A 27766-nucleotide genomic window follows, 5' to 3' on the forward strand; every position below is an offset into this window, starting at 1 on the left:
TCTTAAGTCTGCAACTGACATTGTACTTAACGGTAAAATGTTGGAAGTATTTACTTTAAAATTGGGATGTCATCTTAAGTACTTTTATCTTAATAATAACACTGTAGTAGAGTTACTAGTAGTACAGTTAGACAAGAAAAGGAAAAATTGAAAGGAATGAACAAAATAGTCATTATAAACAAATGATATTGTCTATGGAAAAACCCCATAGAATCTAAAGATAAGTTATTAATTCAAATAAGGAAATTTAGCAAGGAACCTGGATGTAGGATTAATATAGAAAAAATTAATATAGAATAAAATAGAAAAATATAGAAAAATCAGTAATAGCAACAAACAATGTCTAACTTAAAATATTTTTATAATAGGACAGCCCAAGGTATGTTGAAATAAATCGGACAAATGATATGTGAAATCTTTATGGAAATAATATATGGAAATAAAAAATCTTATTGAAAGATGTTAAGGAAGACTTAAATAAATGGATAGGTATTCTGTGTTTATGACTTTCTTTATATGGTAAAAATAACAGTTCTCAAATTTGTTTTTAGAGTCAGTTCAACTCGAATAAAAATTCCACCAGGTTATCTTATAGAATGTGATAAGCAGATAGTAAAATTCTTACGGAACAACAGAGAACCAAGAACGGCCAGAGCAATTTTGAAGAACGTGGTGATGGAACTTGATTCTATCAAATAAAAGAGGAGCAGAGAGGACTGGAGACATGTCTGGGAAGAAGACACATGAGGCCCATAAGCACGTGAAAAGCCCTCAGCATCACTAGTCTTTGGGGAGATGCAAATCAAAACCACAGTGGGGTACTTCTTCACACCCATTAGGACAGCTGCTAACAACAACTGCAAACCAGCCCCCTGCCCGCCCCCCCCCCCCCCGCCAGAAAAACACCTAAGAAAATAACCAGCATCAGTGAGGATGTAGAGAAATTGGAACTCTTTTTTTTTTTTTTTTAAATGTTTATTTATTTTTGAGAGAGACAGAGACAGAATGAGAGTGGGTTAGGGGCAGAAAGAGAGGGAGACACAGAATCCAAAGCAGGCTCCAGGCTCTGAGCTGTCAGCACAGAGCCCAACACGGGGCTCGAATTCACGAGCCGTGAGATCATGACCTGAGCCAAAGTCGGATGCTCAACCGACTGAGCCACCCAGGCACCCCAAGAAATTGGAACTCTTGTACGCTGTGGTGCGTGTGTAAACGGTGCAGATGCTGTGGAATACAGTATGGTGCTTACTCAAAAAATTAAAAATAGAATTACTATATATGATACAGCAATTCCATTTCTGGGTATATGCACAAAAGAATTGAAAGCAAGCACTCCACAGACTGATCTGTCTACCTACCTTCCTTCCTGCTTCCGTCCTTCCTTCCTCTCTTCCAGGTTTTCATTCAAATTCCAGTTAGTTAACATACAGTATAATGTTAGTTTCAGGAGTACAATATAGTGATTCAACAAGTGCGCATCACAAGTGCCCTCTTTAATCCCCATCACCCATTTCACCCATTCCCTGCTCCCCCACCTCTCCTCTGGTAACCAGATGAGCTTAGGGTTCTCCCACTCCACTGTCCCCCTCCTGTCTCTCCTTCACAGAATGTTTATACACTGATTTTCCTGGCGCACTATTTATAATGGCCAAAAGGTAGAAACAACCCAAGTATCCACCAGTGGATTCATAGGTAAACAAAATGTAGTATACACCTACAGTGGAATATTATTTCGCTTTAAAAAGCGAGGAAATTCTGGCAGATGCTGTAACATGGATGAACCTTGAGAGCACTATGCCGAGTAAAGTAAGTCCGACCCAACGAGATAAATACTGCGTGATGCCACTTGTATGAGGTCCCTAGAATGGTCAAATTCATAGAGACAGAAAATAGAATGCTGGGTGCTAGGGGCTGGGGGCAGGAGGAGGAAGGAATGAGCACTTCTTGTTTAACAGGTGCCGAGTTTCAGTGGGAGAATGTGAAGAAGCTCTGGGAATGGATGGTGATGGTGACCGCGGAATGATCTGGATGAATATACGTAATGCCATAGAACTGTACGCTTTAAAATGCTCAAAAAGGTGGACTTTATGTTATGTGTGTGTGGCCACAATGAAAAATACAAGCCAATAAATGATGAACACGGCAGTTCAAATCGGTGGTTACACTTGACCAGGTTGGTGTGGAAGTTTGGTGCGGTTGGGAGGGCCACGTGGGTGCCACAGTGGATGTGATCATGTTCCTTTAAGTATTTAATAGACATATAACACTAAACAGCATACTTGCATTATTTAAAAATAGAAAGGGACAAAAGCCTATTTATTTCTTGGTAATGGGCTCACATTACCCAAATTGAAGCTGCTGTGTAAAACCAAAGTGCCAGTTTCTTAGCGTGCGTGGGTGGCTCAGTCAGTTAAGTGTCGGACTCTTGGTTTCGGCTCAGGTCATGGTCTTACTGTCGTGAAGATAGACGCTCGAGTTGGGCTCCGTGCTGACAGTGGAGAGCCTGCTTGGGATTCTCTCTCTCTCTTTCTCTCTCTCTCTGCCCTCCACCCTCTCTTTTTCTCTCCCTGTCTCTCTCAGAATAAATAAAATAAACATAAAAAAATGCCAACTTGCTTTCAATGGAAAATTGTAAAACGCACATTTGTGCATACCTACCCACCCAGAATAGTTGTTATTGAGGGCTGGGGGGAATGTGGAAGTCAGGGAGATGGGCCTCGCTCAGCTAACGGAGGGTCTGATTGGAGTGAGGACAGACAGCCCGAAGCTTTTCATGTCCGTGTGTCCTGTGTGGTTGACTGTCACAGGGAGAGCTCTCCTGCGGTGTTCTCGAATTCCTAGTGCTTTCTGTGTGAATGTACTTTTTGCCACATAAGCAATGTGACATGATCATCCAAATCATGTGACAGTGCTTCATATTAAATTCTACACTTTAAAGTTTGTACATTTTGCTGTAGTAATGTCATAAATAATAACTCTAATGTTCTTTGTTTTGTTGTGTCTTTATTGAGTGTTTTATGAAACGAATAGTGGTATTGGCTTCTATTGCATTAAGTTTCTTAGAGGACAGAGTATTTGACCTCGGCATGAGTTTGCTATTTTGGAATTGAAAATTAATGTTCTAGTAAAAGAAGCTTTTATGTGTTTTGCTTTGCTTCCTTTACTAAATTAGAGGTTTGTCTTCAGTAGGTTTTAAGCATTCTCCCCTACTGCCCTGTTTCCACGTCAGTTTGTCTTTGGTGTCTTGATTCTGTTGTGTGCGGAGGTGGAAAGCATGGGCTCTGGAAACTGATGGACCTGAGTTTACAGGTCTGGTCCTGAAGCTGGCAAGCCTTGAACAGGGTGACCAGGGGCAGATTATTTAACTTTTGGGGACATGAGCTTCCTGATTTATAATAAAATTTATCTTCTAATTTATCATGAAGATTCAGTGAGCACATACAAAGCAACTGGTAGGAGCTCGGCAAATGTTAGTTACCGTCTCTTCTTTTCCGTGAAATTGATTCCATGAACTCCAGATTTCCGTGAACTACAGATTTATCGGAATCTATTTATTGAAATAGAAGGAAAGCTCTTTACTGGCTCTTTTTTTTTTTTTTCAACGTTTATTTATTTTTGGGACAGAGAGAGACAGAGCACGAACGGGGGAGGGGCAGAGAGAGAGGGAGACACAGAATCGGAAACAGGCTCCAGGCTCTGAGCCATCAGCCCAGAGCCCGACGCGGGGCTCGAGCTCACGGACCGCGAGATCGTGACCTGGCTGAAGCCGGACGCTTAACCGACTGCGCCACCCAGGCGCCCCATCTTTACTGGCTCTTTACTGGCTGGCCTTTAAGTTATTTTGATATGATGTAGAATACTGAGAAATATTTTTTCCAAGTTTAGAATTATGTTTTAAAATTTTAATACAGAGTCCCTGCAGTCTTTCTATGGTTCAGTTCTTTGATTTACTTGTTTCATTTACTTGTTGTGTTAATTTATTTACTTGCAATCTGGACGATTTTTGCTTGTCTAATATCATGAGAAATTTCTGCTTAATTTGAATACAGTGAACATCTTAGTTAAATGAATTGGTAATGAAAGTGTTTTTATTTTAACGTATCCTAAAATATATTCTTTTTGTCAAATTACAATAATTTGAGTGTCATAAAGTTTTAATTTTTCCATCTTATATAGACTACATTAAATGAAGAAAATATTAATATTAAAAAAATCCTTCACTATAGCTTAACATAGCTTTCTGTAAAGCTGTTTTCTTTGACCTGGTACCAAAACTTTTTGGTCCAAACTCTTAATGATTACCTCGGGAGCAAGGGGGGAAATGTTTGACACTCTATAGAGATGCTTGTTTGTAGCTTTTTTCATGGTTTCAAATAATTACTACCTGCCTGTATTTTCTGTTCCTTGTTAGTGCTTCCATCCATCTTCCCCAGATGACTGCATGTACGTCTGGTGCAGTCTTGATGGCATGCTGTGCAAACCTTATCTGAATGTTACTAAGAGACTCTTTTTGTTAAATGAAGGCGGTGGCTTGATATTTCTCTTAAATGTTCTGTAAATGTAGAAATTTTTCCCAGGCTTTCCTGGTGGGTGGAGCCCTAGTACATAAAGTGGTGTTTACATACCTTCCAAGAGGTCAGGACGTCCAGGCAAAATCTTGTTTAAATGTTCATCACCATAGAAACATATCAGCTTATTGTTGGAGCTTTTGTAAACACATCGTAATTTTCACTTCATTGATCTTCAGTACAAAGCAATTAAGTGTGTAATTGACCAGCAGAAAATTTTCAAAAAGCAGATATAACTATTTTAATGTTTTAGACTTTATGCATTCAGTGCTTATTTCAATCTAGAAAGAAAGCTGTGTCTACATGTATTTAGTCTTTACTAGCCTATTTAATTTAAACTGTTTTAACGTTGTGATAGTTGTGATTTCCAAAATAATATTGAGAGAAACGAGTGTAATCATATAGCTCACGTTTCTTAAAAACAATATAGTGTTTCGTTAGCAGGAAGAAAGTACTTCGTTTTGATGGTGTTTTTAAGTCCTACGTTGAGTGTTTGCTGAACTATGATTTTAGTAAAAGGGGAGGAATTTCATTATAGTAATTTAGATTAATGGTTTTTGGGAGGGATTGAGAGAACTACTCATACTAGGGATGAAATTATTACAAGGTTCTTGGAATCTTAGTAATACATGACTTAACATAAGCTTTCAAAATTACTTGAAAGGAGTACCACTGTTGATAATAAGAACAAGTTCTTAATAGTTTTGTGACCTTGTATTCAGGAGACTTTCCTTTTTAAGATTAACAATGGAAACCTTTTTCCTCTCTGACAATGTTTTGCCACTTTGTTATTCGCAGGGCATTTCAGTAAGTTATTCTGACATCTGGCACATCTTTTAGCTCAGCGTATACAAGAATAGAGTTGATGGGAACCTTCCCCTTGGGGCTTCCTAACTCCCGATTCTGACTCTTAATGGAAAAATGAGCAGTAGGCATATTTTTTGCTTATATGCTGTCTTGCTGGTGATTAATGGTAGAGATAAAAGCTCTCAATGCTTTCATTACTTTGCAGACAGAATCACATACGAAAGTTTAAAAGTCTCACATCTTACATGCCACACAAGGCTGTACTTTTTAGGCTTTGTAATACCTTTATGATCTCAAGAAACGTGGTGGTATCAGTTCATGTATTTCTGGCACTTGTATGAGTCCGTCAATTTTGAATTTATACGTGAAACCTCTGGTTGTTCATACCCCTGTTACCTCTCTTCTCTCTGTCCGAAAGTTGTTGAAGACAAAAAAGCTGCCACATTGCATTTAATGAACAAACTTATGTTTTTCTATTGGTTTTGCTAAAGCTCATAAATGGTGACACTTCACTGATTTCAAGTTGGGCTGGTTTTGTCTTGTTTAATCAGAAAAACAGAATGCAATTGAAAGTAAAACATAACTGTCCTGGCCTCCTAGTGGATTGAGTCAGAATAACAGCTGTTTCTTACTATATCGGTTATCTTCAATATTTCATAAGCAGGCCTAGTCATATTCAGCAATTTTGTTGACTTTTTCTGTGGCAGCCTTTTCTGTAAGCATAATATTGCCAAGTCACTCTTTTTTGCTTAGTTTGATAACTGAAAACGAGCAGATTTCTTTTGATGAGTTATTTACTATTTTTCAAAATAAATATTGATAATAAATCTTGAACAGTTTATATGATTTGACTATAGAGCTCTTTTTTTCTTAAATGATTCTTATTTGACTGCTTAAGCATGTGGGTGTACATTTCATCTCGATGTTATATATCTGTAATAGAAAAAAACCTCTTCTTGGAATTATATAGCTTATTTCTTTTGAGAGAAACTGTTCACATATAATTTTTTTGACACGAAGATTTATTTGAGGACTCAGTTTGTCAGTGTATGGGGATAAACATGTAGATCTTGAACCTAAGTATCACTGTTGGACAGATTATACGTACTTAGGCTGCATTTTAAAAACTACTTTTCTAAATGAGAGAATAATTTTTCTTAATGTAAACAGAGGGGTTAGTTTTTGAATTTAGTAGTAGATTTCCTCTTTTTGACACAAATGGTACTAAAAACATTAAGTTAGAGCAATAGCACGTTAAATGAGTTTACTTTAACCAAGCTGTTTTTCAAGTAATTTTATATCAAGGTTAAATTTAGAAAATTGAGCTCAGGGGTGCATGGGTGGCTCAGTCAGTTAAGCACCCGACTGTGGCTTAGGGCATCATGATCTCATGGTTTGTGAGTTCGAGCCCCGCGTTGGGCTCTGTGCTAACAGCTTGGAGCCTGGAGCCTGCTTTGGATTCTGTGTCTCCCTCTCTCTGCTTCTGTCTCTCTCAAAAATAAATAAACATTAAAGATTAAAGAAAACACTTAAGAAAATTGAGCTTAAAGTACTTTAGAGTACAGAGATTATATCAGATTTTGTTAGAAGCGGACTGTTGATACTCCGCCCTGACCAATATGGTAACCACCAGCCATGTGTGGCTATATAAATTTAAAAGAACTAAAATTACATAAAATTAAAAATCAGGGGTGTCTGGGTGGCTCCGGTTAGGCAGCTGACTCTTGATCTCAGCTCAGGTCGTCGTCTCAGGGTTATGGGTTTGAGCCCCGCGTTGGGCCGCCCTGGGTGTGAAGCCTACTTAAAATAAGTAAATAAAAAAAAAGTAAAATAAAAATCAGTTCTTCAGTCATAGAAACGGCATTCGAAGTACTTGATAAACACATATGGCTGGTTGCTATCTTACTGGGTGACTTAGAACATTTCCATCATCACGAAAGGGTCTGTTGGACAGCACTTTTGCATGCTATTCAATCATAAATAATTTGTGTCGTCTATAATTATTTTGTACAGTATCTAAGCAGCAAAAGAAGCAAGGCCCAACTTTAGGGATGTATGTGTGTAGCACCTCACTTGGCTAGAAGTGGCGCTAATGAGATTTGATGTTAATTTGCTGTTGCATTAGTGCACCTGTTTCCCTGTTGCTGGCCCATACTTCTGTCAGCAAGTCATGACTAAGAGTGATGTGGTCAGAGTTGTGTTTTGCAGAGATCGTACTCCCGCTGCAATGTAGGCAACAGGTGAGGCAGAGAGAGACGAGAGTTGGCTATTGGGACTATGAGGTAGCAATGCAGTCGTCCAGGTGAGACGGATGTGGTTGCGGAAGGAGGAGCGGATGGCTTTAGTTGTAAGGACACAGGAGAATCAGAAGGACTTGGTGTTTGAATAGATCAGGGTCCAAGGTGTGTATGTGTGTGTGTCAGAGGGTGCAGCAGGAAGGGAGGTGACAAGGATGTTTCCAACGTCTGGAAAGAATAACGCAGTGGGTATCGGTGCCATTTATTGCCATATGTAACACCGAAGGAGCAGGTTTAGGGGATAAAATGACGAGTCTGACTTTAGAATTAAGCTTAGGACTAGGGAGATACCCAAGGGGAGGTGGCAGTTAGGATGTGTGGCTCTTGGTCTCAGTTTACAGATTCGGACTACAGATAGAAACCTCAGGGTCGCTGGCTCCATGAGGAGGCCAGATCACCTAGGGGAAGAACAGAGCAGTCTGGCCGGTGTCTTCATCAGAATTGACTGAGGTGCCTTTGAGCTGGTTGTCGGGGGATTGGCAAGCCCCTCTCAAAGTTTGAGAAGTGCTGATCCAGCATGGGAAAGGAGGAGCATCCAAGCCTGAGCCATTGTCCTTTGTAGAATGAAATAAGAACGGAGACAGAGAAACCAGGGGGTAGGCAAGGAAGCTGAGGGATGTGCAGGCTGCCCAGCTGTGTCTTGCTAAGGAAGAGGTAATGGCAGCTGCAGTTTGCAGGAAAGTAGGGATGAGATTAGGATCAAGGAGAATGGAAAACATTTAACAACTCGTTGAGGGAATTGTTAGCCAGAAATCAGCGTAAGTATTGCCCAGTGACAGCAGAGGCCCGCTCTGGAATGTGGAAGGTTCTCGTGATTTTGTAAATGTCTTTCACAGGACCGAGAATTCAAGGAGTGAGCTGCCAGTGGAATTAAGCTGGTCTGGTGGAAATCAAAGGGACCAGGAATGTTAGAATGTTATCGGTGCTGGATTATCGTGAAAGTACACGGTTTAACGTCGGGTTTAGGCAAGTGAAAACAACACCGGTTGAGGGAGTTGGGTGGATTGAGGGAGTGGAGGTCACCGTGATGAAGACAACAGCGCTGGCTTCAGGACCAGATGTGTCAAAGAGAAGCATGGAGCAGTCTCACGGTCGGAGAGCTTAGAGGGAGCCGGGCTAGTGCATGGAGGGGGGCTGTGGTAGAGTGGAGGTTAAGTTCATTAGGAGCTTGTGTGTTACTCGCGACGGTGGGGGATGTGATAAAAGTGCTTGTGAACCTGGTGCTCACATCATCAAGAAAGACTTACAGGTCTGTGGATGGTAGGTGACAGAGATGGGAAGTAGGTGATGAGCTGGCATTAGAAGGTGATATAAATTTAATTCAGAACCACAAATCCTTGGAAATTTTAAAGACAGAGGCAAGAATTGGAGTCATTACAGTTAACCCTTACATTGTGCTTATTAAGCATCCAGCCTAATGCTACGCATGTTACTTATATTAACTTATTTGATCCTTTTAATGACCCGGTAAAGTAGGGGTGTTATTAATAAACCCATTTTTACAAAGGAATAAACTGAGGCACGGAGAGCTTAGAAATGTGCCCCGTGTTACACAGTTGGTCAGTGATGGGACCAGGCTCTGAACATTAGCAGTCTGCTGCTAGGGTTGGGGTCCTGAACTAGCTCACCATAATGAGCTTGGGTATTTTTAGAGTTACTTGGGTATTTTTAGAGTTATTTTGTCAATCTCTTGGAAGTTAATTCTTTTAAGAAAAAAATTAAAGACATTAATTTGTTCTCAACGTCATGCACATTCATTCTAGGAAATTTGGAAAATACAGAAAAGCACAAAGTATTCAAGAAAAATAGTTCCTTGTAACCATAGTCTTTTTAGCTGGCCGTGTGCACAAACAGAGTAACCCCCTGCCCCTCTCTGGGAAAGGAGCTATGACCAGGCTCCCTCAGCAGCTCAGCCTCTGACAAGCATCAGCATGTCAGGTCTTTGGGGACCCTTCTCCCACCTGCCCCCTGCTTGGGTAAGAGCTCACTGCAAGATCCTGGAAGTCTTCTCATTGCCCTTAACCCAACCTTCTGGGCCCTTATTTGTTCTTCTTCAGAAAGCCGTGGTAGCTGCCTACCCTTGCCACCCAAATCTGCTAGAACTGTGGAGGCTCTGAGACTTTACTGTACTTGCAAGCTGACAAGTTAGTCTGCTAGATTCCTGCACGGTGGTTGTGGACATGAGACTCCTGGACCAGAGGCAAAGGACTTCATTACTCAGAACGAGGCAAGCCATCAGCTTCCTGTTCCCAGGACAACTCCACCCTCCCACTAGCCTCAGAGGGGCAGCGCGGCTTGGGTGGAGGCTGTTCCTACAGTGGGCTCAGGTCATAGCTGAGGACCTTGAACTCGGAGGAACCCACAAATGGGCTGCAGGCAAACCTGCCTCCCCTTTGTTCTGTAGAGGGACATTATTCTTCTCATACCAGACAGGAAACAGACCTACTTCTGTTTCAGAGAGATGCCATCTCTGTTTTTCAAGGCTGTTTGCTATCCAGAAATCCTTAAAAAGACAGTCCAGAGCAAGGGCTATCTATCCTTGCCAGTATCTGTGAGATGCACAGAAATGGGAGAGACCCATGGAGCATTGGCTTCCAAAGCAGAGTAACATATTTGAAGAAAAACACATTTAGCTGCCAAGGAATATTTCTTTTCTTTTCTTTTTTTTAAAGTTTATTTATTTTGAGACAGAGAAAGAGAGAGGCAGAGAGAGAAGGGAGAGAATCCCAAGTAGGCTCTGTGCTGTCCGCACAGAGCCCAATGTGGGGCTTGAACCCACGAACCGTGAGCTCATGACCTGAGCCGAAATCAAGAGTCAGGTGCTTAACTGACTGAGCCACCCAGGCTCCCCTATTTCTTACCAAAATGTCAGAGGAAGTGTGTAAATCTTCTGGTCGATTTATTCCCCAACATTTATTATCATTGTAACAGTTCTATATTATAGTTATTAGTACATTATTACACTTGTTTAGTAATTATCACAATTATTATTAAAACACTTTTGTTTGGACAGTGGGTCTCAGATGGTTCCAAGGATCACTACTGTTTAGTTCATATATTATAACACTGTTACAGTGTTTAGCTTATATGTCATAACATTTAAGACACATGTCACGTGTTTTGGGAGCCCGACTACTACTAAGGGCTGGTCGGAAGCAGGTGGGATTTGGGCTTCAGTCAGAGTCAGGAAGAGATACACATTGGAGCACTGATTCTTTTTATCCGTTTTATACACTTTCCACATAATACTTGATGTGTAATAATCTTGCTTAGGAAAAAAGACGGTGGCTTAGAAAGAGAGAAGGAAAGAAAAAAGAAATCACCATTGAAAGGTGGTGGTCATGTTTTGGCATCCTAAGTGGTTTAAAGTTTGGAAGTGCAGGTCTGGAGAGTTCTTCAGGAAAGTAGCAGTGTGTTTTTCGTAGTGTGTCTGGGGACTGTTCGTGTTTCATCTCACTTGAGTAATAGCTACTGTTAGAGCTGATGTGTTAAATAAAATACAAGCATCATTCATTCTGGTTCACTGGCCTCCCTTGCTATGAACACTTAAGATGTGCTGACTCCACATTTGAGGACATCGCTTAACCTGCCCAGGCAGCCCTGTTGTAGGACTGGACTAGTAAGAACAGGCCCCTTCGACTCTGAGTCAGTATGGAGGGCTGGGGGCACTTCGCCGGGGTCTCAGGGCATTCCCTGTCCTCTCTGTTGCATCTGAGCACCCGGGGCCATGATTGAAGTGCAACCTATCCCTTTAATTCAGAAATTAGCAAATAGTATCAGGGTGAAGTTGGAGTCAGTATATGTTTTAGATCTTTGTAACACATCTTTAAACTATTTTTTTTCTTTAAACTATTTTTAATATGGAAGGAAAGATTACAGGATTTATTGAGAGGCATGGGTTTACTTATGATTTTGTTTGTTGTATTAGATGTACATTAGTGCATTACAGTATAAAACATCGAATGCATCTTTGAATTTAGGTACGGATTCAGTCGTTGGGTGACTTTGCTGGAATAGAAGGAAGTTGTTTTTTGTTCATTTGTTTGCCTTTTCTAGTAGGTTTCAAGTTTAGAGGTCTGGCCTCTGGTTTGGCCCTGAGGACAGAATGTTTTACTTTTAAAACAAAAGTGTGCATAAAGGTGCTTTATTATAAAAACAAAATTGTGCATAAAGAGGCTTTATTAAATACCAGCTGCATGAAGTGATGACATCTTATCTAATGTGAAGAAGGAAACGATCAGTAATTGAGAGCAGTATTCTTCCTTCGGGGAGTCCTCGGGCTGCACACCAGAGGGCGCTTGGAGGCTGTGGGAGCAGCCGAGCCGGGCCTGCGCTCTTGCCCAAGCGGGTGCTCTGTGCTCTCGCCAAGTGCGGTGCTCCCGGAACCGCCTGGCTGTGCGCCTCAACAGCCGAGACGCCCTTGATTAGAATCACAGTTAAGAATTCATTAACCTGCGTTTTAAAAGATGGTTCTACAAAATGTTTTTAGAAAGAATATTTTTAGTTCTTTCTTGAAAGCTTAATGGTATTTCACATAATTTTGTAAAGAAAAGTCCGTCTAAACATTACAAACTCTAAAGTTAGTGGGTTTTATCTTGCTAATAAATATAAATTTCCTACCCTTCCAAAGAATTTTTGTGCTTTCGTGTAGATAGAAACCTAATTATTCGTGAGATGACATAAAATACTGAAATCACGTCTCCGTTGTCTTTTTCAGGGAATCCGAGCCCGAATTTTAGAGACTCTGGTCATGCTTATTCTTCTCGCGTTGCTTATTCTTGGGATAGTGTGGGTCGCCTCCGCACTCATTGACAATGACGCTGCCAGCATGGAGTCTTTGTATGGTAAACCGGCTTCTCTGATGGAGACGATAGTTTGGGATATACTTACACATGCGCTTTCTAGACATTGTAATAATTCCTTGTAGAGTTATCCCGTTGTTACAGATTAAGTCTTTAGACATGTATAAGAACAGAGTATTCATGTGCTTGCTGTATTCAGAACGAGCAAGCAGCTTTTTTTTGTTTGTTCGTTAATTGGTTTCTGTTCTTAAAATTCTTTGGAGGCTTTTTTTCTCCCTCCAAACAGGTTTCGCAAGAGTTATCTCCTTTTCTTCTATTTTAGATCTTTTTTATTGTACAATTTAGAAATTATATGGGTTAGCAGACTCAAACAGGCAATTATGATGTTTACCATACATTAATTTATGTCAACCTATATCTTAATGTATAATATTTTGGATTTACTAAAATCTATTTACATTTCTTTTTAGATCTCTGGGAGTTCTACCTACCCTATTTATATTCCTGTATATCTTTGATGGGATGTTTGTTACTTCTCTGTAAGTATTTTTCCAACCTAATGGTTGATGGGAAAGTGGAGTTCTGTGTTTTGAAAAATAGTAAGGTTTCCTGATGAGATTATTTAACAGCTTGGAGATTTTTAAAGCTTTAGCCTTTAACTTTGTTTACGTTAAGATCAATTTTGATAAACTGAAACCTTGAAAGAAAACGTGCGTGTTTTTCTCTAAGGAAAGCGTCTTTTGCAGAGAGACATGCACACGCACACGCAGGCACATCCATTGCAGCGTTAGATTCTTTTCTTTTTTTTAATTTTTAACATTTATTTTTGAGAGAGAGAGAGAGAGAGCGAGCGTGTGCACGTACAAGGGGAGGAGGGGCAGAGAGAGAGAGACACACCCACACACAGAATCTGAAGCAGGCTCCAGGCTCCGAGCCGTCAGCACAGAGCCCGATGCGGGGCTCGAGCCCACCAGCTGTGAGATCATGACCTGAGCTGAAGTTGGACGCTTAACCGACCGGGCTACCCAGACAACCCTAGATTCTGCTTTTGGCTGGTGACGTGGAATGCTGTGTGATGAATTTGTGGTTTTTATTTCAAATTTGTTCAGTCTTACTTGAGGGATTACGGTCTATCTCAGAGACATTGTAAGTAGATAAATGCAGTTAAAAGGAGTGGAGATAATACTTGTCACTTTTATTTTTTATTTTTTATTTTTTTTAAATTTTTTTTTTTCAACGTTTATTTATTTTTGGGACAGAGAGAGACAGAGCATGAACGGGGGAGGGGCAGAGAGAGAGGGAGACACAGAATCGGAAACAGGCTCCAGGCTCTGAGCCATCAGCCCAGAGCCCGACGCGGGGCTCGAACTCCCGGACCGCGAGATCGTGACCTGGCTGAAGTCGGACGCTTAACCGACTGCGCCACCCAGGCGCCCCAATACTTGTCACTTTTAGATGTTCCTATCTGGTTCTCAGTTTCATTAGCTCTTGAAATTTCATCTGCCCTTTAGTTGATTTTCTTTAATTTCTTTTAAGTGAAAATACTTACTCTGATTGGACTGCTAGAGTCTTGAGCATCCTAAGCCTTCTTTAGTCTTTGTGTATCTTTCTTCCTCCACGTCCCCGTGCCCCCAGCTTCTTTATTGATTGAAGAATCCTCTGGCAAAATTGGAGACAGGAGTTTTCTGGAAACAATAACCTTTGAGTTCGTTCTGTACTTTTAAACTAGCGGTTCATGTGCCTCCTCTCTGTCTGTGGTCTCTCCCTCAGTGTGCACCCCCGTCGGCCTCTCCCGCATGTTCACAGTGATGGGGCAGTTGCTGGTGAAGCCAACGGTAGGTTTATCATCGTGAACCATCTTGGTTCTCAAATAAATGTGCTTACATTTGAACATCTTTTAGGTTGTGAATGAGCAATCAGAAACGTATGAATGTTTTTGTGGGTTTAGGACGTAGTTGTTACTGTTGCTTTCATTTTAAAATTTTTCATCTTTGGAAACCAAATTTGTTTTTGCTTTTAAAATACTAACTATAGACACTTAGGTTAAAAAGTTTCTCTAGCAAATTTTAAGACAAAATTTACAAATATTTACATGTATTTTAGGTATCTGTTGTCTTGTATCAATAGTAACTCTGTTATGTTTCAGAATTTACCACATATATTCCTTGATTTAGAAAGCATTTATGTTTCAGAGTAGCTGTCTGCATATTATATTTTGATTATACTTTTCACTTTAATGTCAGAATTACCATATATTCATTTTTAAATGATTTTCAATTGGTAGTAATAATCGTAATGATTTGTCCCTAATTTCTTTGGCCTCTAGCTATTTTGTCAAACATTTACTCGCGTGAACATCATTCTTAGCTGCGTTTAGGGAACTTGCCATTTAAATTGTTTTCCTGGGTCCTCATTGCCCGCAAACTCAGGTCTGAATGACTCACAACCTGTCCCGTACTCCGTTGACTCCACACTCCGTGCCCCCCCGTGACTGCTTGCACCCTCACCAGCCGGGGGGCTGTGCGCACAGCAGGCTGTGTGCTTTCACTCCCCAGGCATGTGGGGGGCTTCCTCCCACCGGTGCCTCCTGCCCGCTCAGCCCCCCTGACGGCCTCCTCGAGCCCCGGCTCTGATGTCAGCTGCACTCACGGCCTGTCTTTGGGCCTTGCCTCCCCTCTTCTTCAAACTGAAATAATCAAGCTTCTTTCTCTGCATTCCTCATATTCCCCTTTGTTTGTATTGCCCTAGTAGTACCTACTAAATTGTTATGGTAGTATGTTTGTCTTTTCTACCGGGGTGATTAATCAAAGAAAAAATTGAGGAAATATTGTAGTAGATGTTCGTTTAGTAATGCTTGCTTAATTTTGGAAGATTTTAAAAAATAAATGGCAAAAAAATCTCTTCATATCTTTTGTAAAAATAGGGTTGGATTATTTAACTTGCTACATAAATGTATCCACACTTGAAACATACTATCAAATCTTGAAATTTACTTCCCTCTTGAAGAGGTTTTTTTTTTTAGAATTTATTTTTTCAACGTTTTTTTATTTATTTTTGGGACAGAGAGAGACAGAGCATGAACGGGGGAGGGGCAGAGAGAGAGGGAGACACAGAATCGGAAACAGGCTCCAGGCTCCGAGCCATCAGCCCAGAGCCCGACGCGGGGCTCGAACTCACGGACCGCGAGATCGTGACCTGGCTGAAGTCGGACGCTTAACCGACTGCGCCACCCAGGCGCCCCCCCTCTTGAAGAGGTTTTATGACACTGCCTTCTTAATTTCTTCCTGATTCTCTGGGGGAGATGTTTGTTTGTTTGTTTGTTTGTTTTTTGGTCTCCTTCTCTGTTTCTATTTCCTGGCCCCCTAAATATAGGCAAATGTTCACTGTTCTGTCCTTGGTCTACAGTTGCTCTGCTCTGTTCTCCTGATCACTTTCACATCACTTCTAAATGTGTAATTCTGCTGAGAAAAAGGCCAGGAAAACAAACACAGTGCACTGTAAGTGCTGTAACTGAATACCCCACGGAGCTGAAAGCTCATCTTCTGTAAAACCAAACTACGTATTTATCTCCCTTCCCAAAGCTGGTTTTTTTCCTAAACTTATTATTATTATTATTATTATCCTCAAAACTTTACACCTTTTTTCTGGTTCCTAACATCTAATAATAATGTTTTTTTTAATCAGTATAGGCTATATGTTTGTGAGAAGTACTGTATTTTACACACATTTCATTTAATCCTGTTAACAAATCCCTAAGTTAGGTGGTGGGCTTATTTTATGGCTGAATTGCGTGTAGTTCAGGGAGATTAAGTGGCTTGTACAAGATTGCAGGTCAGTGCGGGTGGGGCAGGGTTTGATCCCAGACACTGGTTTCAGACCCTGGGCTCTGGAGCACTGCTCGATCTGGCCATAAGCTCCAGAGTACGCGAGCTACTTCGCTGCTGAGCCTCCTTTCTACCTGTTCACCTCTGTGTTTTGCTTATAGTTTCCTCCGACCCAAATGCCTTTCCCCCTTGTAGTAAATTAAGCTATCAGCTGAGGCCACTATCCTCAAAAACACATGCCAAAACTTTTTTTCATCCCACCTAGAAGTCGGGAATCTTTCTTCCTCTTAACTTTTGTAACACTGTTTCTTTTAGCTTCAGTTATGACTGTTCTTTTAATACTATAATTATTTTTGGGGGTTCATTCTGTCTCTCCAGACACCAGAATGTAAGCTGTTTGAGGTCAAGGACTGTGTTTGACTCGTATTTAGGTCCCCAGTAGCTCAGAGTGGTTAAGAGCATAGGCTTCAAAGGCAGATAACTCTAATTTGCCAAACCCTTGTGTTTTGGCATATTGTGAGATGGGGATGATAACGTTCTGTCTTTCATGGATGGTTGCAGAATCAAGGGCATGATGCACACAAGCACTTAACGCAAATGTCCGTGTGCCCCTCACTGTCACTCACTCACACTGAGACAGACCCGTGGTGGTAAGTCACTCATGGACACTTTGCACCATAGGAAGAAATCTTTTTTGTCTGGGCTAGAACGGTAAAAACTGTGGATTATGATCCAAACAGTAGAAAGCGGTGAGAATGTTGACAGGTAAGAAACTTGGTACCATGGCCCCTAAAGGTGTGGCCCCTGCCTGCTTCAGGTGCAGAGCCTGTCTTGAATCACTCAGCCTAGTCTGCTCTGCACTGGTGTGGTCAGTCTGCCCTCCCTTTCCCACTCAGGGCTCAAGGGTCGTCTCTTGGGGGAGGCCCTCACTGGTGGCCTGCTGAAGTGGGTTTCCCCACCCTTTTCTTCTAGGAAAGTCAGCTTTTGTAATTGTTTATTTGCTTATTATGATTTGTTGTTACTTTACTGTTTTAGTTTGCTGTCGGTGCTAGGCCTGTTGATAATAAGGGATTATCAATATTTGTTGAAATACTGGGAATTGTTGGGTTGTTCTAAGTAAATTTTATAGAAATTCTGCAGATTCGATACCTGTAACTCTACAAAGCTAGAGTTAAACATATTTTAGGTTTTGTCAGTTGTGAAGATAGTGCAGATAATACCCTATATAATGCTGATTGATTAGGGGTTTGTTCTTGTTTTTTATTAGCGTTGTATGGCGTGGTGAGTGGTGTATATATAAGCATCATATTTCTCTAGGGTTTTGATAATACCACTATTCAGTATTTGCAGAAAATTTTTAGTATGTAAAGATGATGTAAGTGGAAAGTATTGCATGGTAGTGATTGAGTTTATAGATTTCTTGTTTTAAATATTATGTAGACAAATATAGATGAGAAACCAATGTTGCATGGAGTCATCTGTTCCTTCTTGCTCTAAAATAATTGGTTTGGGCATAAAAGATAGTGCTGTATTTAGCCTTTTGGAAGGTTAGAATTCATATATTTATTTGTCATTGAGAGAGGTGCAGTGTTCTTTAATCCTTTAAACTTAAATATAGGTAGACTTTATAATAGCCAACTTTTGATGTGTTTAGTCACATACTAAAATATTTTTCTTTAATTTGTATGTAGAATAGTTTGAGGATTTTTATTTTAAATTCCTAATATTTTTGAAGGGTTATCTAAATCGTAGGCGAAACAGCCTAAATATCCGCACGAGCGCTAGTTTTGTAATAACGCAGCGGTCAATGGTTTGATCTTTGAATTTAGATTCTTGAAGACCTGGATGAACAAATTTATATTATTACCCTGGAAGAGGAAGCACTCCAGAGACGACTAAATGGTACGTATGTATTACATATTTAGAGCTGAATAAAAAAAATTATTTAATTCAAGAAAGACACTGATTGAGGGGGAAAAATATAGAAAAATATAAGCCTCTTAGTACACTGTGCCATGTTGCACGAGGTCAAGACGTAAGAGTAACACGTGAACGTTCCAGGTGAGGACAGTTTTGCTGAGGACTGGCGGCACTGTGGTCAAGTTCCCATCTTTGCCTGGCTGGAGTGCACTGTCCTCTAGCAAGGCCAGCTCAGTTCCGAGACACTGGCCACTGAGATGCACCTCTGCCCCCAATACCCTAATACATTTTAAGCATTACGACTCACAGTTACTGAGGTTTTACAGATTTGTATGTTTTCTTGATAACTTTATTATTAGTTTTCTTAATACTCATTTGTTTTGAGAGAGTGTGTGCGAGCGGGGGAGAGAGAGATTGAGAGAGAGAATCTCAAGCAGGCTCCACGCTGCCAGTGCAGAGCCCGACCTGGGGCTCGATCTCACAAACCACAAGATGACGACCTGAAGCGAAATCAAGAGTCAGGTGCTCAACCGACTGAGCCACCCAGGCGCCCCTTCTTACTTTAGTAAGATAAAGGATACTTTAGTATCATTACTTCTTTTCTTTCCTGTTGAAATCTTTAAGGTGAAAAGTAGTATGTCTTTCTGCTTCTAGGTGCCAAATTTGACTGTCTCAGTGGTGCTTAGGGGCACTGGTTAGGGCAGCTAACCTAAGTACCTAAGTACTGTTACCTAAGTAAACAGCTTAGGGCAAGCTGGTTACTTGGGAATGTGGTCATTATCAGCTATGATAACCAAGTAAGCATGTCGTAGATCTTAAAGTCCGATTTTGAATTACTCATCCTTTTTGGCTTCAAATGAAGAACCAATGAAGAAAAGAGTAATGAGATAGTTTAACAGAGAAATGACATGGTTTGGATAAGTTTTCTTTTAATCTTATTTAAATGATTTTCATTCTGCACTCTCTTCTCCTACAGAGTTGTTGGTTTTTTCTTTAATGTTGAAAACCAACTCCAACATCAGAGTATTAATAGCTAACTGTATTTCAGGATCGTAATTGAAGAGTAAGTATAAAATGGAAGGTTACTTTTAAGTATGAAATAGGAAAAAAATATACCTACTTTCTTCAGTTACAAATAGTGAATTTAAATCATCAATTAAAAAGTGTTGCTAACATTTAGAGCTTTATTCTTAGGTGAAAGAATTTCAGATTTGTATCTATTTTAAAGAATTCTTGTCAATAATATTGTATCCTTTGGTACCAATAACTTTTAGACTGGTACCACATGTATCTTTTATTCTTCTAACTTTAATAAAGCTATTTCAACATTAAAGCCTGTTTAATCAGAATTGCAACTTGACTCAATACTGTCAGGTTTATAAATTTCATCACAGTAGTAACTATTATAATCAATTTGTCTTATTTAGGTAATGATGCTGTTACATAATAAAAGCGCCTGAATTGGGAAGCTGCCTGTAGTGCGCAGTTGTGTTTCAGCCTGAGGTCCGTCTGGCAGATCAGGAGACTGAGACCCAGGAAGCGTCCAAGATGGTGCCCCGTGAATTAAAGAATTTGGGTTGCGTCAAAACAAACCCAAACCAAAAAATACAGCCTTTTCCCACTTTTCGTTTCCACGGAGGGGAGAAAAAGTCCCTCCATAATCTTTCTAGATCCTTTGGCTCCTCAAATTCAAAAGCGGTTCATTATATCTAAAGAAACTGAAAAAGAAGTAGTTGCCACAAGGCTAAGATGTATTACGAAATGAAGCCAAGCCCAAAAAAACAAAATGCCCTGACTAGCACAGCAATCTAATTTGGAGAGGTTAAACGCATGCTATGATAGCTAATAGTAAGTATAATTGTATTTTCTACCATTTTGGTAGGTCACGTACCATTTCTGACCGCTCTGTTGGTAGGTTGGTAAAGCCTTTCCGTTGACACTCTTTAACGATACGTTGGCATAGTCGCTGTCGTTTTGTCATTCTTCGCTCGTTAGCATTGTAGACTGTTTCGGGTGGAAAACAACAGGCTTGTAACATAAATGGTTCCGCGGCAAAATGGGCATATTGACTAATATAGATTAAAATTGTGAGCTTCAGTACTGTATATTTATCAATATGTGCAGAGGGGGAAAAACAAGATAAACAGTATTTTATGATTTGCTATTTTTTAAGAAAGCAGAAATCATAGAAGGTTAGTAGTGGAAATCATCCCCATGGGTTTTCTTTAATCTAGTATTGTGTCAAATGTATTTTGTTGTAAAAATGTTTCGTATTTTAAATTATTTTTAAAAGGTAAATTAAAGAAATTTTTTTTATTTAAGAGAGTGAGAGAGAAGGCTTGGGGGAGCGGGGTAAAGGGGCAGAGAGAGAGAGAGAGAGAGAGAGAGAGAGAGAGAGAGAACCTTGAGCAGACTCCACACTTAGCGCGAAGCCTGACCCTGGGCTCAATCTCACGACTTTGGGATCGTGACCTGAGCTGACGTTAGGAGTCAGACGGCCAACCGACTGAGCTACCCAGGCACCTAAAATATTTTTTATTCTGGGCTGTTGAAAAGAATTGCAAAATAATAAGAGTAAAAGATTTATAAAAAACGTACAGCAGTGAATTACCCCAGAATTCACGGTTGTGTTTTGCTAGTGGCCGTTGCGTGTGTTTTCTTGTCTGCTTGGGAACGTGTGACGCACATCACAAGAATCTTTGGGATATCTGCATGGTTTGCTCTGAGCCAAGCTCCCAGCCATCTGAAGAAAACATAACACTTTGTTTCCTGGAAGATCTATAACTTGTCGTGGTAGTTACTGTATTATTAGAGTTGAATCGTCCTGCTTGGTTTTTAGAATATCAGTACAGCTTTTTGGTGGAATGCCTGCCTGTGACTTCCCATTGTTCATGTTTGTCACTTGCTGGTGCTGGAGGTTTTGTTCTTGCTAATATTGTTATTACTTCGGAAAATATGTTGATAAGATAAAGTGACCCTGTACACTATTAGAAGGTAAACCAGTGTCCTCAAGAAGTCGTCTTGTTAGCCATCGGCTGCACGCTTTCTCCTCCTTTTTCTGTTTACTGCGCATCTTCCTCTAAGCACCAGACCTTGAGCAGATAAACGTAGATTCTGAGTCTCAAGACCATAGATGAGTTGGCTGAAGAAGGGAAAAACCGGGTGAGCGTCTGTCAGATTTTATCCAGCACTGAAATACTTGGAAAAAAGAAACAGATGGTGGGAGTTGTATGTATTCCCGGAGCAAGAGGGGGCCCCAGATGTCTAGCCGCCTGGTTCCCACAGCCCCAGAACTCACCACTGGCCTGGCGGTGCTCCGGCTCCCGGCGTCCCCAGCACACAGCCTTCCTTCGCGGCTGCCTCGAGGCCATGAGGGATAGCACGTCCTGCACTGGCGGTCAGCATCAGGAGCCCGAGTCTCCGGGAGCCTTGCCTCTGAGACTGTCCCCTGCACCTCCTGCGCCCCACTCTCACCTGATTTCCCACTGTCCCTTAGCTCCCGAAACTCTGCGGGGAACCACGGGGAGCCCAAAACCGTTGGGTCACAGCAGCGGAACCACCAGGTCCTCAGTCTCCCCACCCCCCACCCTCGCTAGAAGAAACGTGACTTTCCCGTCACAGACGGCTTCTCCCCGGTCAGGTGGCGGTTCTCTTCTTTCCTGTGTCCCCCACCTCACTCGTGTTGTCTTCTGCTGCGTGTGGACACTTTGAACCTCATGTCATTAGATTGTGATCCCATTACTTCTCCCTTTTCCCATCACTCTTCTCCTTCCAGACAATCCCTCTGCCACCTTGAGGGCGTTAGCTCCTCATTCGTGATCATTCTCTCTGCCACAACGCCTGTCACAACTGGTGACTTCAGTGTCCGTGTGGATGATTCTTGCAGCCCACCTGGCCAGCCGTCGGCCTCACTCTGAATGGTCTTCCTCAGCTACTCGCTGCCTGGGACCACAGCGCAGCCCGGTCACTGGCAGTGATCGGCTCTTGTGCAGTCGTACGGTCAGTCACCTGTCGCGTGCCGTTTCCTGCAGTCCTTCGTGCCGTCTGTCCATCTGAATAACTTCTCACCGCCTTTTCTCCTTCTCGGCCGTCGGACCCTGGCTGCCTCACACAGTTGAAATTCCGGGCCATCGTTTGACTCCGTGCCCTGCTCGCCCCGTCCCTCTCTCTGCCTGGCGCCTGTTGAGCTGACCGACTGTAACCACCTGGCCTTTCTTTAAACGTATGACCGTATCTTAAATGTACTTCACATTCTCCTACATGACTGTTAATGTCTTCTCTTTCCTCGAGACTTCACCATCACGCTCAGCTGACGACCTTGCTTCCCCTCTTCTTGAGAAAATGAAGCGACCGTGCCGAAACGTTCACGAGCTTTTTCCTTCCCGTTGACTCTGCTGCGTGCAAGTCCCCCACCACGTGCTGCCTTTTCTCCCTCCGCTGTGGCTGCACTGTCCGCGCTCCTGGCAAAGCCCCCCCCCCCCCCCCCCCCGCCCACCCCTGGTGGCACTGGATTCAGTGCCTTCTCCCTGATTCAAGGACACAACTGTGGCCGTTGTAACCAGTCTTCCCCCAACTGGGTCGTTTCCTTCAGCATAGAGATGTGCTGATATTTTCTCAGAACGAGTGAATGAACGGAGGGAAGGAGGGGAAGAAATGAGCCGGTCTGTCTGCACCTCCTGTCCCTCTGGCTCACCACCTCATTGCTTCGCTTGTTTTTACGCAGAACTCATGGGCTGGACACTCCTCAGTTTCTTTTCCCCGCTCTGCGTTTGCTTTGGGATGCACTCTTGCCTGCGGTGCCCCACTGACATGCTGTTGTCGCGGTGGCTGGTGCCTTCCGGGGCCTCGTCCACACTCCTCACTCCACTTGGTTCACCACACTCTCGTGAGTGAGCTGCTCCGTGAGCCTCTGCTTCTCAAAACCCCGCTGGTTTTCCCGTGTCCGCAGCTGCTTCACACTGGAGCGCTCCCTGCCTCCGTCCTTAAAGTCTCCTGACGCTTGTTTACCTGCACTCCTCGGGTTATCGTATCTGGTCTTCTGGCTTTAAATTCCATCTGTGTGCTGCTGACCTCTGCTCTCACCTCTTCCTCCGTCTAGGAGACATTTCTACTTGGATGCCGGACACGGATCTTAAACATATCGTGTCCGAAGTCAGCTGACGGTCTTATTCCCCAGTTCTGCTTCTGTCCTAGCTGACCTGCCTCTGTAGGTGGTGGATCCGTTCTTCTAGGTGCTCACGCTAATTCCTGGGAGTCTCTTTCTCTCAATTCCCACACGGACTCCTTTAGCAAAGCCGTTGGCTCTGGTATGTCACCACCTTGATTTAAGCACCAGTCACCTCTTGGCTCGATATTTGCAGTAGTTTACTAGTTAGTCTCCGTGCATCTATCTTTGACTTTGTAAGTCAGAAAGAGTGCTTGACACGTAAGTCACATCTTCTCACCTAGGTGCTCAGAGCCCTCCTCCGGTGCTGTCCTTTCTTAGTCTGAATAAAGGCCAGTCTTGGCATTGGTCCTCTTTCTGCACCCTGTGTGCCCTCTGACTTCCTCTCCTGCAGTCTCCTTCCTGTTCTTCCCTGACCCGTCGCCTCCTGTCTCAGGGTGTTATCACGTGTTTCCCTTCTGTCTCTTAGGTCTTTACCAAAGAGCCCCTTCCTGGTGGGCTTCTCCACATTGTAGCTTAGGGGATATGATTAATATTGCCACCACCTCTACCCTGACCCTTCTTTCCATCTTTCCTGCCTTATGTTTTCCTGTAGCACTTTCCACTTTCTGACACACCATTTTACTTTTTTTTTTTTTTTTTAATTTTTATTTCTTTTTGAGACAGAGAGAGACAGAGCATGAACGGGGGAGGGTCAGAGAGTGGGAGACACAGAATCCAAAGCAGGCTCCAGGCTCTGAGCTGTCGGCACAGGGCCCGATGTGGGGCTTGAACCCGCGAACTGTGAGATCACGACCTGAGCTGGAGTCAGACGCTCAACCGACTGAGCGACCCAGGCACCCCCGTTTTACTTTTTATATGCTGCCCGTCTCTCCATAGTAGAACCTGAACTCCACAGGGGCAGGCATTTTTGTTCGTCTTCTTCCTTCCCGTACTCCTGATCCTGTGATATCCCCAGTCACATCGTGGGTTGGTGGTAAATAACTTGTTGCGTGAGTAAGCGAATCGTTGAAAAACATGCATGACGGAGGGTTGTCATTTTACCTTAAAAAGTGAAGAAGGTAGAAGAAATCAAGTTTGGTGATAAAAGAATTACGTGCAGCCAGCATTGAGGAAGGCCCACAGTAGAGACTCTGAAGAGCAGCCAAGATTGAGGGCTGGAGGACCTTATGCCCTGGGGTTGGGGTGTAGGTGAAAAAGCAGAAATAAGGTGATTTTCCCCCATTGTTAAGCCATGAAATAGGAGCAATCAGGATCCATTTCTACTCCAAGACCCCAGAAGAGCAGCCCAACAGAAAGTCCCATTACATTAATTGTGGTAGATCTTTTGTAATTCCTACCCAGGATTAAGAGGATGCATGTATCATTAGCATGTTTAAATGTTTAAGTAATGCAACAGCATTAATTGAAATAATTAGCTTTCGTGTGTATATAGCCTATGGGTGTACTGGGTAACGTTAGAAGTGCCATAATGAATAGGAATTATTTTTTATTGTTTAAGTTCAAAACCTTCACAGTTCTTTTAATGTAATTTATTTAAAAATATTGTAGACTTTGAACTTAATGATTCCATTCAATTTTGTTAGGTGCTGTTTTCATCTTCGTGATAAAAAGTTAGCATATCACTTTTAGTAGCAATTACTTTTCTGCTTGATTTTGATCTTTTAAAGAAGCCTTCTTCATTGAAGCTTTTGGATGAATTCCTTACTCTTAAGAGCGCAGCACGTGTACTTGTTTCATTTTTGCAGAGTGTCTGGTTGCAGTAGCTTTGTGCTCTGAAAAAGAAAAGGTTGGAAAACACCCACATTCGATCTTTTCATGGAACCTAGTGACCCGTCAGAAGCATTTGGTCCCCATCAGTCTTGGAGTCTTGCTCATGAATCACGAATCTGAGTTTGCCAGGCAGTCGTAGTAGCATCCTGTCGGAGGAACTCTTTATCGTCGCTGCCTGACAGTTTGCTGAGGCTTCTCTGAAGGCTCTCGGGCCACGCCCTTACTGTCGGGAGGAAGCTTGTGTCTGTGTCATGTTTTAGCTTCTGTCCTCTACAGGCCTTCATCTTGACTTTCTCTACGTGTTCTTCTGTAGTCTAGCAATGGTTTTCTAAGAATACTGTTTACTGCTGGTTGTATCACTGAAGTTGAGAATGTCTCAAATTGGTCAGACCCCAGGCCAGTTTGAGACACGACTAGGGTTAGACTGATTGGCTGACGAGCTCTCATCAACAACGTACATACGTAGCAAAAATTGTGACACTGAATGGCAGTCCTGTGATAGAAGAAAGTAGTTAGTAATATCTTGACTTCCTGAGCTAACAGCAAAGAAGATTAATTCTACCGGTGAAACTAGTTAAATGGTTTCTTTCTATTCACATTACCAACATTTGAGTCCAAACGTCTGAAACAGTGAGAGGTACCTTGTTACAATTTATTCAGCCTCTCGGGCTAGGCACTCGCTTTGTTGACTGTAAGATGTAGCCCAAACGATTCGTTGTGGGATAAGATGATGTGACTGAAGAGACGTAAGATGATATGTAATATCAGTAGATGAAGAATAGTTTAGAGCGACAAACTGTAGAATAACTTGAGTCAAGATCATCTATTTTCTGAAATTTAGATCACTTTATATAAATGATCTAAACTTCCTAGCAGAAGATAAATTTAGTACACGCAACTTACTTTTTCACCCACAACCTATTTGGATGATGGTATTCCTGCAGTTTAAGATCTACCGATAACTTATGTCTAAGGTAAAAACAATTACTTTGATTGTATATAGCTTTTTATAAATGTTTTTAAAGCTGATTTTTAAATATTTTCTATCTTGCTTGTGCTCATTTAGAATGAATGTGTATTTGAATTTTCAAATCGTGTTGGGTATAAAAAGTCTTATATTACTTGATTCTGTATTGAGGCATATTTTTGCAGATGTGTCCCGAGTAACTAGAAACCAATATTTTCACAAATAATAGCGTTGCGAGTGGAATAGAAATGGAGTGTTTGGGTGTGTGGCTCGCCCGTCTCTTCTGGGGGCAGTAGCGGTGTTTGTTGGTGCTGAAATAGATGCCGTGGAGACCTGGATGTTCAGCTTCAGTTCTCAGATGCTGTCCAGGGTCCGCCTCATCAGCGACGGCGCTGTGCTCTGCTGTAACTGCCACTTGCCTCGGGGATGAGGCTGTTGGCTCTGTGAATTTCTGGGCGTTTGGGGCTTTAAGCAACAAAATCATCCACCTAAGCGCTTAGAGATAATTAAAAGTACTTTAGAGACCTCTCATCCTGGTGACTAGAGATCATATTGGTCAGTTTAACATATTAAGTATAATCAAAAATTTAAAGGGTTACTTAGCAGGTTTTCTAATCAACTTTTCTTTGGTTCTGTGCTAAATTAAAAAACGAAAAGCTAATCTGTTTATTCTAGAGGTGTCTACTTCTAAATAGTATTTGTTATGAGACTTGGTTTAGGACACCAGATTGCTTAGGGAGATTGTTTTATTGCCTCATGTTATTTGAGTTGTTTACAAACCAAGTTAGAGAATTTATATTTAGTTTTAAAAATGCATTATGTGTCTTAAATTAAATCATTAGTATCTTCCTTTTAACATATGAATGTCAGTTAAAGCTGTCTGTATATTAAGGCTTAGTTACTGAAGCGATGCTGGGCTTTGGGAAATTTTGTCATCTTGGAAGCAAAATATTTTCAATACCGCACTCGTTTTTCAGCTTAAGAATAAAGCTGGGAAAAGTTGCCTTCAGCTGTTAGTTTTCCTGAATCCAAAGAGACGGGTGGGGCAGGATCAAAAATACTTACTTGATCAAAGTTATTGGCTCTGAAGGTATTCTGACCTGTGTAAGAAAGATGAAAGGTGTTGTTTTTATTACATGCTAGTAACAGTGTAATTTTGAACTAATTGGTGTTGAACTGCCAATCACCTAGGGGAATGCAAATAGATACTCTTATAATTTCCTTTGAGGTAGTGAAATCTTATGTCGTGGCTGGAAGAAAAACAGAATAATACCGTTAAATTGACCTTAAATGAGCTGCTTTGTGGTTTTCTTGGAGAATCCCTTTTTATTTTTCATGACTAGTCCAAACAGGTTTTGTCTACCAATTTGACTTATTGACTAGACAATGCTGACATGGAACCTGTGAGATTCATTTTGAAATAAAGTGAGGATAATACAGTTGCTCAGGATATTTTGACGATTTTTTTTTAGTGCAGTTTAAATTCACGTAACATTCCAATGTGTGTTTGTGGTATGTCTTGATTCCTTGCAATAGCCATCGTTCCTTTTGGCCATTTATAATGGGACATTCTGCCTACACAAGCTTACTCATCTCACGTAGGTAATGATACACAGTGAAGGATGATAAGGTCTTTGAAAATTG

General features: G+C 41.6%; 1 protein-coding gene across 9 annotated transcripts in view; it reads left to right on the plus strand.

Moving 5' to 3' along the window:
• LMBR1 (limb development membrane protein 1) overlaps nt 1–27766 on the plus strand; it is a 199352-nt gene that overhangs the window by 82474 nt on the left and 89112 nt on the right. For all 9 annotated transcript variants that reach the window (XR_015243572.1, XM_086685405.1, XM_086685387.1 and 6 more), the window contains 4 exons: nt 12390–12516; nt 12945–13013; nt 14245–14309; nt 18128–18200. Coding sequence is in view for 8 of the 9 variants with exons in the window: in XM_086685405.1 (XP_086541531.1) it covers nt 12390–12516; nt 12945–13013; nt 14245–14309; nt 18128–18200 (334 nt within the window). In the remaining variant the exon portion in view is untranslated. The remainder of the gene's footprint in view (nt 1–12389; nt 12517–12944; nt 13014–14244; nt 14310–18127; nt 18201–27766) is intronic.

This window comes from Puma concolor, chromosome A2 (genome assembly GCF_028749965.1).
Source record: "Puma concolor isolate L17-30 chromosome A2, mPumCon1.1.hap2, whole genome shotgun sequence".
Taxonomy (NCBI): domain Eukaryota; kingdom Metazoa; phylum Chordata; class Mammalia; order Carnivora; family Felidae; genus Puma; species Puma concolor.